This window comes from Camarhynchus parvulus, chromosome 3, assembly GCF_901933205.1.
Source record: "Camarhynchus parvulus chromosome 3, STF_HiC, whole genome shotgun sequence".
NCBI classification, from domain to species: domain Eukaryota; kingdom Metazoa; phylum Chordata; class Aves; order Passeriformes; family Thraupidae; genus Camarhynchus; species Camarhynchus parvulus.
Genome location: NC_044573.1, coordinates 20,190,576 through 20,206,549, shown reverse-complemented (window position 1 = coordinate 20,206,549; position 15,974 = coordinate 20,190,576). Strand labels below are relative to the sequence as shown.

Here is a 15,974-nt window from a genome sequence, read left to right as displayed (position 1 = left end):
ATATTGGTATATATCTATAGCATAACTGGGCAGAATGAAGCAGCATTTTGTTCATTTATAGCTATTTAATTTTAAAAAGTTTTCTAAAATAATCTGATATGAGATTTACAGCTCTGTGAAACACGAAGTGTGAAGTCATTGCTATATAAGAAATATTTAAAGCTTTCATATTATCTTTTAGCTTTGGCAGAGTACTTCTTTAGAAGGTGAAGCAGCATAGAGAGATGATGTTGAGCAGGACAAAAAATTCTCCTGATATGTAGAGACTTCTTTCTGGCAGGTTCCACAGGAAAAAGAAACAAAGAACCTTAGTAGCAGCACAAAAGACAAGTAAATGTCCTTTATGACTTCAAGGTTTATCACAGTACCACAGAATTTAACTTTCTTTTCCACAGAGGAGAAAAAAATCCCCAAAATTTTACCCAACATAAAATTAGCTGTCCCACTATTGAGTCATTTTTATTTTTAGCTCTCAGCCATGCTAGCAGACAGGGATTATATTTATTTTATTACATTCTTTTAAAATCAAATGCTCTGTTGGAGTATGCTGCTACTAATTTAGAGATAAAAGATATACACATGTATATCTGTCACTCCACTGTGAACACCAGTAGTCCTAAACAGGATCATGATACACTTAAGGTAAAATTTTCAAGCCTGCTATCAGTCCCAATCTTCACTCACCATCTTATTTAGCCTTTCACCAACAGATTGAAGAGAACAGTTGATGTGACTGAACAACAATGCTGGAATAAACCAACTGTAGTACTGCCTGCTTCCACCATTAAAACTAGTAGTAATATGAAAAAATATTTAAATATAGAATGCTGACAGAAGAATTTTGAAATTATAAGCAAAGAATTGTTTCTAAAAACAAAATAGAGCAAGTAGGAAAGAATAAAGTGCTTTGTCAATACACAAACCAGGACAAATATTTAAAAATAACAATTTTACGGGATTTACAGATAATGAAATCACAAAATGTGGTGACTGGGAAGAACATTGCTGTGCTTAATTATCAGTTCTACTGTATCATCAACTTCTTTGTGAGCAGAGTTCAAAACACCAATTTCCAGCTGTTTCAGCACAGGCTGGCAGAGGCTGCAGCTTGCAAGAGCCTGCCTCCTCCCACCTGTGACCAGCAAGGAGACTGGGCCATTGCTTCTCAGGAATGCACCTGGGCACAATTCTCACCTTCATGAGCTCAAGCAAGAACAAGTTTTTTAGCTTACACATCAAAAATAAAAAATGAGGGGGGAAAAAAGGGGAAAATAAGAAAAAATGGAGAATGCAGCAGTTTTATTTACACTCTCTGCCACAAGCACATCATCCCATTTGCTCTGCTCACTACACAGACTCTCCATAGAATATTAGGTCAAATGTAAGGTCCCAATATTAATCTTCATGGCCATCCATGGAAGTGGTTCAAGATATCTCAAGAGTGCCCTTTTCATTATGTTGGTGACCTCTCTGAACAACTGCTGTTAGTTTCAAGGCTCACCAGAGCAAGACTGAACTGCCTCTGCAAGAAGGATAGAGGCCCTGGAACTCGTTAGAGGAACAGATCAAAAATTACCACAAATTTCACATATTTCTGAAGATAGTTTGAACCCAGACCTAGTCAGGCTTTCCCAAGCCATACATTAAAACAAAAGAGAGGATACAAAAAAAAAGTAAACCCGTCTAAAGAAGAATGTTAAGCAAGAGGTAAAAAAGAAGGGCATAGATGAGGAATGAAGAAGATAAAAAAAGAGAAAAAGTTAGCTGTGTATGTTTTGGAAGATACTCAGGTACCACTTGCAAACTATGATTAAGGTACAATATCTCAATTATTTTTTACCTAACACATTGACATGAATATTGGTTAAAAATTTTCATTAAATGTGCATATTGCTTTCCAAAAAAAGAAAATAAAGAATTTCCATTTCTGAAGAAAGACTGTTTTCCATCTACAAAAAGAAGAATAGAAGTTTGTGACTCCGAATTCACAGTGTAAGGCAGAACTAAATAAACAACCAATGAACTAAATCTTCCTCCCAGAAATGTTCAATAGGGGTAGCAAATGAAAAAAAAAAAACAAACTTAAATTCCAGACTTTTCCAAGTAAAACTATTCCAAAAGGACTATCAACTTGATACTAAAAAAAATAAATAAATTCAGGTTGCTGACCTAAACTTAGTTATAACTTGAAAAATTGCATGGGTTGTATAAAACAAGCTATTTCCAAGTTCTGAGGAAGATTTTCGAAGTCAAATCTTTTGGATTTCCAATCTTTTTAACTTTGGATGCAATATCTTTATAGAATTCTAAATTCAGCATATTTGAAAACCAAATAACTGTAGTAATATCTAATATAGTTAAGGCCAGTCTAGATAGCAATAGTTAGTGATTACCAGATCAAAGGCCTTACTTAAATCAATAAAGATAGCTCCTGTACATTGATTACCATCCAACACTATAAAAATATAATTGCTTACCTTGAGAGGAGCAGTGCAAATGAAATGAAAAGGTCATAATAGGTCAATAATTATTTAAATTAAACTTACATCTTCCTTCATCTGATGGACCAACTCTAGCACGCACCGAAATGGTGGTGATTTACCAGTTTAAATAGACATATTAACATGTCAGCAAAGGGCTTAGCAGTAATTGGGTCAGCAATTTTAAGCAGTCAAGGTTCCAGGTTGTCAGCTTCTCCATTTATGCTCCCAATTAATCTTAAGGCATTATAGATCTTAAGTCAGTAAGCACAGATCTAACTACTTTAGATCAAATCTCATTTTGGGTATATACAGAGATAGATTACAGTTACTTTTTGTGATCTTTCTACAACAAATATCAGTATACAATTCTCTAGAATAGCTTTTAATTTAAAAAAAATGCAACAATTTGCTATCAAGATTGTGAATTCTCTAGTAATTTATTTTATGACACTTCTGTCACTATATTAAAGAGTCCTTAGATCAGAACAGTACTACTTGGCAAGTTGTGTTTTCATTCAATTGGTTATGCTAAAAGTTGCTTTCTGGATTCTCAGTTGTTATAGTGCACAATAACTTTGATGTTGCTCTGTCAATATAATTGTCGATGGACAATTCTGGGTTTTTTAATTTGTTTCTAAAAGTAAGAAAAAGGAATCTTTTCTAACCATATTTTCTTCATACCAACTGCTTTTTCACAATTACTTGAAAGAATTAATTGACATCACTTTCGTAATTTAAAAAAAAGGTTGTAAGATTTTTTTTTCCTTCTTTCTATGGATCAGACATATGAATTTTTTAGAGGGTGGGTAACCCAAAGTAAAAGAAAAATGGAAAAGTCTAAATTCATCAATGTCAGGAAACTGCTCTTTGCAAGATGCTTATCTAGAGGATGACAATAAAAATTCTCAAAGAAAAATTACGTTTGCGTGGAGACTTTGCATCTTAGAAATTTAGGGACTAAAAAGACTCTTCCACGAAATTCATCCTGCACACCAAATCCTGATGTTCACTAAACCATCAGGAATAGTAGAAAGGATGGGAAAGAGTCTTTTGCTTGTCCTCTTAATTTTCTGCCACTTTGTAACAGGCAATATTAAAAAAAAAAAAAAGACAACATTTTGAAGAACACGAAGAACAGAGAAGGAAGACAACCAAGGAGATTTACAGTGGTAAAACCAGGAGGGAAAAATAAAGAGTGGAAGAGGGAGAAGCAAGAAACAAATCATGGTTAGTGCAAAAACCATGGGAAAATAATTGAAAAGCAAAACAAACCAAAAAAAGGGAGGGAAGAGTAAATAGAAATAGAGGAGAGTCTGTTAAGACCACTAATAAGACCTCTCCTTATAAATCCAATTGCAATACCTGTTGTAGTAAAGACAATGTATTAGAAAAGCATTCACTCTATCCTTCACATACAGATGTGCATCTAGTCCTGCAATCACCCTAACAGTCCAGATCAGAGATTTTACAAACATAAAAGATTTCTTCCCACTGACATCTGTATTTATCAGCAATGTTCCAAATGATGGATACGTGTAGGACTCTCCTATCACACTGGAATATTTTTAATTTCTATTCAGAATAACTATTTAGGCCACATTACATAGATAAAAGTAAACACTCCAAAATTAGGTAATGCAAAACCAAAACTGTCTGCAAGAAATTAATGCATACCAAAATAGAGGATGAGTAATGATATAGTCTACAATTATACAAACACACATTTCCCATAAGATATCTGCCTCAAGGATTTTATGATGTTCAGTAACTAAAACTGAATTCATGTAGCAAATCAGGATTTTGTGCACAGAAGCCTGTCTTTGTTGATGTAGTGCTCTGTGGATGTTTAATGAAAGAGGAAGGGGAGTATGAAAAGTGAACGGACAGTTTCACAGCTAGCACAGTACAATGTCACTCTGGAGAAATCTGTCCCCACCTCTGCCATGAAGCTCTTATGCAATGTGAGGTAAACCACTTAAGTCAAACTTTTCAGAGTTATTCGCTTCTTATGCACTCTTCATTTTCCTGAGTGCTTGCATTCAAACACCCCATGGAGATCTGTAGAAGTGTTAAGTGCTCCTAATTGAAAAGGGGTTGATGAAAACACTACTTAAAACATATGAACTAATGTGTATACTCAGGTCCTACATATGTAAAACTCAAAAACAGCATTAATTCCTCTTTTTTTTTCTTTTTTTTTTTACACCAAGTCCCTATTCATAAAACAAAACTGGTTATGTAAGTTTTGTAAAAATGTATATATCAATGATTACAAAGTACTCTGGTACTCCAGTGAAAATAGCACAGGAAAAAAATTAAATCTGCATACACTTAAGAATAGACATGTACAGTAAAACAGACAGAAAGCCGTATACAAAACAGAGAAAGGATTTTCAAAAGGCAATAGCTGGTCCATACCATACATAGAACCTGTGGAAAGACAGTTTCTAATCAACTGGTTATATGCCATTATAACATATAAATACAGCACAGCTGAATGAAGTTCGTGCCACTTATTTAACTCAATTTCTTAAGCTCTAGGTGCTTAATTTTGCAAACTAATTTTTCCCATATGTACTAATGCAGACAGCTTTTTTTTCCCACCAAATTACCACAGTCTAATCCTGAATGATAGTTTTGCCATAATGGAATTATTCAGTCTATGATCTGATTGATTTTAGACCTTAAATACTGAATCTTAACACACGTAAATTTTTAATCCTTTAATTTCTCTATTCTGCCAGTAATTGATAAGGACAGTCGTACTTAGACAAGGTCTTAATTTAATCGCCCTGAAAATCAATTAGAAGGTGAAAAGCTTCCTTATATTATTATTATGAAAATTTCCTGATCAAATTCACAACGCAATCATAATCAATGCATGACACCTCACACACTTTAGTCAATACATAATTCAGTAGTTACATCTTCAACCTTTAAAAACAATATGGGAAAGAATTTGTATCTCAAAAGCAGAAATAATTTAAAGGCTCAGTATTAGTCAAACACAATGACTGAAGTCATTGGACTAAATAACCCATTATAATCTAAATAAGGGCCAGGCATGTACCAGAAAGCATTAATTTCACTTTAAGTATCTCTCCAGCTAATACAATGGTAATTGTCTCTTTCCTGCAACCTTGTTGAAGGAACTCTCCATAGAATCAGAAGGAAAATTTTGGCCTGCTGGTAAGTAGGAGAGGTGAATTAGTAAGCAACAACGGTAAAACACTTTCTTCACCCTCATCTTCACCAGCACAAAATCAAGGCTGATGCCAATTTAGGCTCACCATCAGTAAAGGGAGAATTTGCATGTGAGCTATTATAGGAGCTTGGTCTTTACAAATTGATGGACCTGATAATATCCACTTGAGGATGTTCCAAGAGCTTGTTGACACGGCTGTGAGGTCAGTCTCCACAATCTTTCAGAAACTATGGAGATCAAGGGAAATCCCAAAAGACTGGAGGAAGGCTAATGTCACTCCTATCTATGAGAAGGGCTTAAAGGATGATGCAGGAAATTACAGGCTCATTACTCTTACTTTAGTCCCTGGCAAAGTTATGGAATGAACCTTCCTGGGAGCTGCCACAAGTCAGATGAAGCCCAATTGGGAAAAGTCAGCATGAACTCACCAAGGGCAAATCGTGCATGACCAACTGGACTGAAGTCTGTGACAAAGTCACTTCCTCAGTGGATGTGGCACAAGCAGTGGACCTGCTCAATTTCACCATGGCTTTCTATAAATTCTTTCTATATGCTTTGCCACTGCCTGCTCCTAGAGAACCTGACACGTGCTGGTCCGGACAAGCAGTCAGTGGGGTGGGTGGGAACTGGCTGTCAGGCAGCACCCAGGGGAGGGCGGTAAATAGCTCCTTTTCAAACTGGCAACCTGTCACAAGAGGGGTCACTCAGAGACCAATACCGAGCCTAAAGCTGTTCAGTGTCTTCGTAAGTGATCTGGATGATGGGATCAAGTGTACCTTGATGAGATGTGATGATGACACCAAACTGAATTGGACACTTTGGAAGGGAGAGCCACCCTGCAGGAAGGCATGGATAGACTGAAAGAATGGGCTAATAAGAATCTTATAAAGTTCAGTGAAGACAAATATAACATTTTGCACCTGGGAAAACATAAACCAGGAATGTAGCACAGGCTGGCATCTACCCAGCTGGGGAGCAGTTCTGTGGAAAAGGATCTGGACATCTTGGGGACAAGCAGCTCAAGATGAGTGGAGAGTGTGCTGCTGCGACAAACAAAGCCAACAAGATGCTGGATTGCATCTACAAGGACATTTCCAGCAGAGATAAAGAAGTCATTAGTCCCCGCTACTCAGTGCTCGTCAGGTCACACCTGGAACACTGTGTTCAGTTTTTCAGTCCCTGCTGTGTGAAAAAGATGTGGACAGGCTGGAGAGAGACCAGAGAAGGGTGACAAAGATGATCAAAGGATTGGGTAGCCTGTCAAATAAGGAAATACTGAGAAAACTCAGCCTTGAGAAAAGAAGGATCAAGAGAGACCTTATCACCTTGTTCCAGTATTTAAAGAGTAGCTACAAGGAAAATGGAGAATCCCTTTTTACAAAGAGTCTTTTACCTGGAAAAGACAAGGAGTAATGGGTACAAGTTACTCCTGGGGAGAATCCAACTGGACACGAGATGAACAATTTCACAATGAGCCAGCCATTTGAATAATGTTTCCAAGAAGTGGTAGGTTCCCTAGCTCTGAACACTTAAGGTTCAGCTGTAATCTAGGCCATCAGCTTCAGCTGATGCTTCCAGATTCAGCTGGAAGCTAGGTCATCTTGTCTAGATTATGCTTTTGCCAAGAAAGGTTGGGCCAAATTATATTTTTCTTTTTGGCTATTATTTCTCATTAAATCCTTTTTTGAAAAAGTACTTTGGGTTATAAGTTTGTTATACCAGCACATGAGAATCTCACAAAAATCTTTAAAAGTACTGAAGTACTAGTATGGAACACCCACAATTGTTCTAGCAAACAAAAACTGTTAGAAACAGTCACTTTTCTTTCACATATCTCTGCATCATCAGGTATTTGAGTTTGAGAATTTCCAGAAGCATTCATACATTCGCTCCAAAAGGCGACAATCCATTGAACTACTCTTTTCTATGTTCAAACCTGCTACAAATTCTTTCTTTGATCTGTACAATTTGCTTTAACTGAAGTGAAATCAGTCTCCATTTAACACAGAGTACACGGATCTCTAGCATGCTAAGCTTTCAAAAGAGTCTTCATACCTTCCACTCTCTCCTTTATTTTTTAAATTAAATAAACACCATGCCTTTGTGTAGTTTCTATCTTATAGCTGTTTCATTTTGTTTGCTGTTTTCAGCAACTTTCATTTCCCTAAATCTCCCTCAACAAGTCCCTCCATTTTGCACCCTTTCTTAGCGGTGCACAAGCACAAAAGGAATCCCAGAAGATGTCACGCCTGAAGCAAAACAGCACTTCCATAACTCTTTCTTCTGCTAATTCTTAGGTTTGACACTTGCAGAGAGAATGCCTACCACATTCCAAAGCAGTGAATCATGTTCGCACAAAATTAGCAAAAGTCCAACTAGAGTTGTGACAAAAGGGAAGAACTGCTCTTTTAAAAAGTACAGTCATCTTGTGCGTTCAAGACAATCAAAAGATCCAATTCTGGTTTTTGCACAGACAGATAAAACCATGATCTAGTTCACAAAAGGGTCTTTCCACTGGCAGGTTGATGTAACAATGGGAAAGCTCCTGCTTTTACAACTTCCCTTGTACAACTCTACTGTGTTCTCTAAAAGTTACCATGCACAAGCAGAAAAAACTGGTTTTAACCATGCAGTGCAGAATGCACAACAGTGGCAAAAATCTACTTTGGCACTAAAGGCACAAAGATGCAGAAAAAAAACCCAACATACTGCCCTTGTAAGCCCAAAGCTCGTGCTGCATAGTTGATCTGTTAAAGTACAAGAGGTAAATATGAAAAATAATACACAAGGTGAGATTCTTTTTTCTTCTTCTTTTCTGTGGTGGCTACAATTGAAAAAAAAGAAAAAGGAAGAGAAAACAGCTACTTCATACTGACAGAAAGTATGTCTGTGCCTAAAAAACCAGTTCATCTTAGTGAAAATATTACCCCTGTAACACTGGCAAGGTCAGCATCAGCTTGGCTTATTTGTTGCCTAAGTCCCTGTTGTGCATGTTCAAAAATGTTTTAAGTTGTTTTGTTCATAAAACAGCAGAGTTCACTTTGTTGTGCCAGATCACTCCTTTTTCTCTATATGCAGCTCCTCTCTCCCTCCCTATCTTTAGGCTTCTTGGGATTCAAAAGGAAGAAAGAAAGGAATGTGTTTTTCAAGATGAAACTCTGAATTCATTTTAAGTACTAAGATAAAATTCTACCTAAAATCTCTGTGCAAACAGTTCTCAGGCAGAAAAAAGGATGGTTCCCTTTCTTACTGAAGCCAGCCACTTGATGGTGATATAGAAGATCTTTATCTTTCTTCCACAGAAGATGAAGATGTGGGTTCAAATCACTCTTTTGTGAAGACAAGAGGAGAAAATACAAGAAGCTGGCATAAAAATTAAAAGCATTTCTAAGGACAAGTTCTGTGGCAACAACCTAGACAGAAAGGACACAACAAAATGCAAGTTCTCCAAGAGCTTTTTAGTGTATGATTTAATATAAAACTCTGAAACATGATTGGCAATATTAAAGGTTCCCTGACAAAAAGTATGTTCTTCAAGTCCGCAAAAAAAATGTGCTCTCTTTCTTTCTCTCAGAGTATTCAAAAGCTTGGAGTAAGAATTTCTTTTGCAACAGTTTCTCCCTCAGAAAATCTTGTTTACTTTCTTCAGTTCAATGTAATGAAATAAAAAGGCTGATTCTTCAAAAGCTATGAAAGGAAAAAATGCCAGCAGAGTGACAAAGAATACATAAAGCCAAACTAAGCAAAAAGGTCGGATTTCTCTCCTCCTCTTCCTTTCTCTCCATCATTTTGGTATAAGACTGAAGCAAACAAATTTAACTGCATTTGCTGTAAAGTTGTGTCTATAGATTAGGGAATCCTTGCCATCAATCTGGAGAAATAGATGGACCACAGGTGGACTATAAAAGTGAGTGAAAAAACTGGCTAAACAGCAGGACTCAAAGGCTTGTGAAAAGTGGCACAAAGCCCAGTGGGCAGCATTTACAAGAAACTGGTACTGGGACCAATTCTGTTTAACATTTCCATTCATTAAAATGGATCCCAGGTGATGGGATGAAGTGCGCTGTCAAAAAGTTTGGAGGCAATTAAAAAAATAAAATTAAGAGCTGCAGTGGATACACTGCAACACAGAGAAACCTTAGCAGGCTGGAGAAATGGGCTGACAGAAACCTTGTGAAATCCAGCAGAGGCAAATGCAAGTCTTACAGTGCTGTTTTGGGTACGCTGGCATTAAAATAAAAAATAATAATTTTTTTTAATAAAGAAAAAAAAATAAAATACAAAACAAACAAACAAACAAACGAATACAAAAGGTACTTGCAGCCTGGAACAAATCCAGTTTGTTCCAGGCACCAAGACAATCAGGGGGCCAAATGACATTGAACAAGAGGCTGAGACAATAGGGTTTGTTTAGTCTTAAGCATGGAAGAATGGAGGCAATTACTGCCTTCTTCAATTACCTCCCCGAAGGATATAAAGATGAAGCCACACTTTTCTGGACCTCTACAGTGACAGATTAAGAGGCGATGGACATGAGTTCATATGCAGAACATTTTGTATAGATATAAGGGAGAAAAATAAACCAAAAGACAGGTCAAACTGGAAACTGGAACAATATTTGGAAACACACTTAGCTACATATGGAGAAAAGAAGCAGACAAAGCCCTAAACAGGTCTAGCTGGACTCAATATGAGCAGGAAGACTAGATTATTTCTCTTCAACACTCAATTATTACCTTATTCTGAATTAGTGATTAAAATTAATTTCTAACGATCTCAAATCATTAGTTGTATGAAAAAATGCTAGATAATACCTAAAGAAGAAAAATAAAATAGAAGCAAAACTTGTTCAACTCATGTAACCTTCCCTCTACAAAGATAATTGTCAATCAGGAAAAAAAAGGCATCTCATTCCTACTAAAAGTTATTTGGTGAAATGAACATCTTTCCCAGTTTCATTGGGTTAGTCTGACTTTATAATAGGATATATGTTTGGAAAACATTCTTAGAGGTCACAGAAACAATCCACTTACTCCAAAGCAGAATCAATTTTAGCCAGGTTATTCCTGACAAATGTTCATCCAACTGTTCTTTAAAATCTGCAGTGTCAGGCTTTCATTTCTTTCTCACAACAATGAATTCTTTTGCTCAGCTAGCTTGAATCTTTTAGGAAAAAAAAAAAGACAATCTACCTTGCTGTATTTTAAGCTTATTATGAGTGCATTGCTGCTTTACTCACAGTAAACACAAAAAGTTCATTCTCTTCTTTTAAACTACGCATTTTTATATATTTTAACACCATTATCATTTCTCCTTTTAGTCTTCATTATTCTAAACTACACCATTTTCTTTGACCTCTCCTCTTACATTGTTTTAGAATGTCTAATCCTGTTCCATTTTCTTGGTATTCAGTCATAATGCATCCCGTAAAGTTCTGTTGGGATGCTGGGAAAAGGTCTGTTTATTTGGCTCCACAAACTAATGAAAATATCTGCCCCTTTGACTAAGTATCAAACGTTTGCTCAAGATCCCATGGAGTGGAATTTGTTTTACATTACTGCAAAGAGAGTTCACTGTGATGAAGAGCTATGGGGAGACCCAACACTGAATGACCACAGCCATTCTCAGCTCCTCTGCTCAGAACAAATGTAAACACCGCCTGTGCAGTGTTCCATGGCAAACTCATTAAGAAACATCGTTACTGGAAAGATTCTCCACTCTGAGAAATGTCTGTGTATCCGAGCCAGAATCTGGCAGTAAAAACACTAGCACAGATATAAATATTTTTTTAAATACACATTTTTAAGAGCACTTTACAACAATAAAAATGTCATTGTAAAAAAAAGTTCTCCTTGTAATGCTTAATATATTAACATCTTACCTCATACAGTTATTTTCTAATTATTACAGAGCTGAACAGGCATCATGTAGAGGTTAGCAAACATTACATAGTCCAGGCACGTCATACTTCTTTTTAAGTGTATTATCCTATTTCAGAAAACTTGGAATCAAAGCAAGGCCAAACACAAAACTTTCTGCATTTTGATCAATATTATGTGAATAATTTTCTTTTAAAACAAGTAGCATCCAAGAGGAATGACATTTGAACTCCAAGCTTGCTAGTTCTACGCCCTGTATAAAATAGACATTACTTCTCTTGATGACAAGAGAACCAGAAAGGCAAACACAACAGTGGTACTACAGCATTCTGACTCCAGACTCCCAGCCACAGCACACAAGCTGGACCAATAAAAGCAAACCACACAAAATAAATAATTTGTAAAACCTCCTAGCCAATTCTAGAGGTCCTTTTAAGTATAAAGTCCCACATTAAGTAGAATCTGAACTTCAGCTCCGATTAGTTAAATCACACCACTTGGTTGTCTCATGAAAATATGAAGATAAACACCTAAATACCCCAATTTTCAGATTGATGGGAGATAGATAAGTTCCTTCACTAAAACAAGAACACTAACACTTAGATACAACAAATGCTGTTGTATCTAAAAACTTCAAGGAACGCAAATAACCACTAAAAATCAAGTCTGCATCACTTGGGAAATGACATTATACATGGCTAAAACACTTCACATTTTGAACAGCTGAAAAGTTGCATGTAGACAGTATGAGCAGAAAAAGTCTTTTTACTTGATTTCCTCTCATCTAATGTGTACTCAGAACACACCTTCCTGTGCAGCTGGAGGCTTTGTTACAGACAGGACACTGCTTAGTGTAGCTAGTGTTTATTGAATAACTTTTTTTTTTTTTTAAAGATGATTTTGGACAATTTCCCAGAAAATACATCTGCCCCTAATACTTGCACTGTGGACTCTAAGACCAGCCAGGAAGGTAGTGAGGACAACCACATTTATTAGCAATGAATAAATTGATCAATCTTTTTCTGGATTAACAGTGGGAGATCCCAGACGCATCAAGAAGTATCTGTCTGCTGACTGACACATACAAGCTGGCACACTTTTGTGTCAAAAATGTACACAGCTGCACGCACACTAAAGCTGTTCCATCCATAAAGCACAATTGCCAGCTGCTTGTCTTCAGAAATGGGTAATAAGAGAGGGTCTCAACAACAAAACAACTGCAGAGTACAGTTAAAAAATATTTTTCATCCCCTTAAGTGTCTGTCTTTCTAAACTCTCCTGGATTTGCCATCATTTTCCCTTCCATCTTGTTTTGGAAGGACAAGTGACCTACTAAGAAAAACCCAGATATATATTTCTTAAAGTCTTTATTGAGTTACCAAACCTGAACTAAACATTTTTAGGTACCAAGTGCAGACTGATTTAATCTGATTGTCAGTCATTACTAGCAGATGTCTGGACAAATTGCTCAGTGTATTTTAGTTCTAGGTTGTCTCCAAACACTCTGACTAATAGCTGGTAGAAGAGAAAGAACACAATCCAAAGCTATGATGAATTATATTTATCCATACAGCGTTATCAGCCATCAGCTGCCAATATGAAAGGAGCTTTATTTTAAGATCTTCTAACCTGCCTATCCAAACTCTCTCACATCATCTGAGCCATCACAATAAACTTTACACAAGGCATCAGTCTCAGCTTATGGAGTAGAACTAAGCTCCAGAGTGAATCAAAACTTGGGTAGATTGGTGTTGGGCTTGCTTGGTTAAAAATAGTCACAACTGACAACAAAAGAAACATATCAAAGGGGTTTTTTTTAAATATACAGTAAAGGGTGCAAACCACTGGGCAATTTGGATGAGGGAAAGAGTCCAACAGCTGTTCCTACAGATTCCCACACAGAGACAGGTTGTGCCAGTCAACACAGTGTCAATATTTAACTAACAAATTATCACTTTTTATTATTATTTATCAGTCAAGTAATCACCTAGCTAAAAAAAAATGTGAAGCCATCTTCAACCTTTTTTTAAGTCAGATTCACCAAGTGATCATAGAGAAGCAAGAAGCTGATTTCTGTTTTAGACAAAACCTGAAATTGCACATACACGCTTGCAAGTACTGAGTGCTCAAACATTCTTGCCAGAATTACCCATGGTGAAGACAAGGAGTGTCTTCTTTGAAGAAACAGCCGAGTGCTCTTCAAAGCTCCAGCATTCTTTTGTGCCAACAGTGCTGCATGGTTTCTGCAGCCCTTCTCTCTCTGAACAAACAAGTACCACGTTAAATTGTGTCACTGCCACTGGTGTGGCCCCAGCACCATCAGTGTGCTAGCTAATGCTTGCTCTTATAGTCACCCAGATTCCTTCTGCATTTCCCCTTCCTGCTGTCACTCTCATGGCCTGAGATAAATATACACGCACACACATCTTTCACACACTTTTTTTAAGTCTTCAGCTCTGTTGTTTCTTCTTTTAAACACTCAAACTTCATGCAGGCAAATGCGAGATTTCACTTACAGACCACTACATCATCTCAAATGTGCAATCAGGTTCATTTCTGCAAAAAAACATATTGTCTGTATCTTTGCTTTATCCCAGAATTTAAGATATCAGCAAATTATGAGAAAACAGAAACAGGACATAGGTCTGCTTCAATCTGAAAATCTCATGGTTCTAAAGTAAAATAACTAATCAAGAAAAAAGAGGGAACACTCAAAGGCCCAGAAACGGTGGAATTCTGTCAAAGTAGCAGGCTTTTTTCTTTCCTTAACAAAACAAACAGGATCACAACACAAATGCTCTGAAACTGGAAGACAGAGCTTTTTGAGTGCTTATGCAGCCTCAGGAACCCTCAAAAACGTACTAAACAAAACACATCTTAGCACTCACAGCAAATTAATTACAAAGCTTTTATCCCAGAATAATAAATAAAATCTTATATTTACAACGCAAAGCCAAGTCAAATATGCAGCAGCATCACTCTCATGTACATCTATCTGTCCAAACATGAAGTAATAAAAATCCCACATGTCCAGTGATTTCCACAGCCTTTTTAAGTGAGAATCAAAATAGCCCATACATCACTAATTATTACATTACTTTAATAAATTAGAACCTACCTACTTTAGCATAAAAGTTTTACAGAACATGATAGTAAAATGGTAAAATGAATGCAGAGTTCAATTAGTACATTTTAAAGTAATTTAAATGCATTTACCTGTGAAGTAGGTATTGGTGGGGAGAGTGGAACTCGCAAATCTGTAATACCCACTTCCTGGGAAACGGATCCCTTTTGTTACTTCTATATTCATTGCAGCTAAAGATGAATCCATCCTTTCCACCTGGTAGATGGGAGAAGGCCCATTAAGCTCTTCAGGTTCATCCCAAATTATCTTTACTGTTGTGCTGTTTATGCCTTCAACACGAGGGGCACTAAGTTTTCTTGGAGCTGTGGATAAAAAAAGTTATCTAGGTATCATTGTCCATAACACTTGGGGAATTATTTGTTGCACATAACAATCTTTGCAAAACATCCTATTTAATTTTCTGATCTTAAGAATAAACACAGATATCCATAGAAGCTTAATTAGGAGAGGAAAAAAAACTCAAAAAACATTCTTAATCTTCATGAGACACTTACTTTCAGTTGCACAAGAAATACTTCGTTTATTCAGGTCTTAGACATATGTCTCTATAATTATATCTAAAATATTTTTGTTCATAATCTTTGAGAATATTAATCAACATCTTCATAAAAAAGTATATTTGGATTCCTTCCTTCCTTGATGGGCCTCACATGCCAAACTCCCTGTAAATGTGTATCTGTATGACTTTCACATGGGGATGTGAGCGAAAAACCAAAGGAAAATTTGAGCAGTTATAACTCTTGTTACATCTCAGTGTGGTACATGACAACAGGAGTCTCTTGTCACTGGACTTACCCTCACCAAGAGGAGCAGAACAGCTCTCTCCCCACAGCCCTGCAGACCCTTCAGGTTGTTCTCATGATGCGCACACCAGACAGCAGTTTGTGTTCAGATAATTGCTCACTTCAAGCAAACGACTCTCTAATTTTTCTCCACCAATTCTGGTGCACACCAGGACTCCAAACAAGACTGCTTCCACAAAGGTAGCAGCATAAGACAGCTTTATGTTATAGGACGATCCTCCTACTGTTAAACCAAATACTTTGATATTCTTTTAAACACTCTGATAGCACTAGCTACTCTATAGTTGAGTTATTAACTATACTTATTCAATTTTTTAATAAAAGGATGTACAGTAAGCCACTGGAGGGCAGCATGACCTGTTTGGATAATGACATGATGGTCCTACAGGTGGAAAGAAATGGACCATCACTGAAACAACAGAAGGCGTCATCTGGAGAAGTATGAGGACACTTTGCTAT

The 15,974-nt window shown here is 36.7% G+C and overlaps 1 protein-coding gene across 1 annotated transcript in view; it reads right to left on the bottom strand.

Moving 5' to 3' along the window:
* The window catches only part of USH2A (usherin), a 373,050-nt gene that overhangs the window by 260,556 nt on the left and 96,520 nt on the right, over positions 1-15,974 (bottom strand). Inside the window, exon 21 of the mRNA XM_030944868.1 lies at positions 14,784-15,014. Coding sequence (XP_030800728.1) covers positions 14,784-15,014 — 231 coding nt within the window. The remainder of the gene's footprint in view (positions 1-14,783; positions 15,015-15,974) is intronic.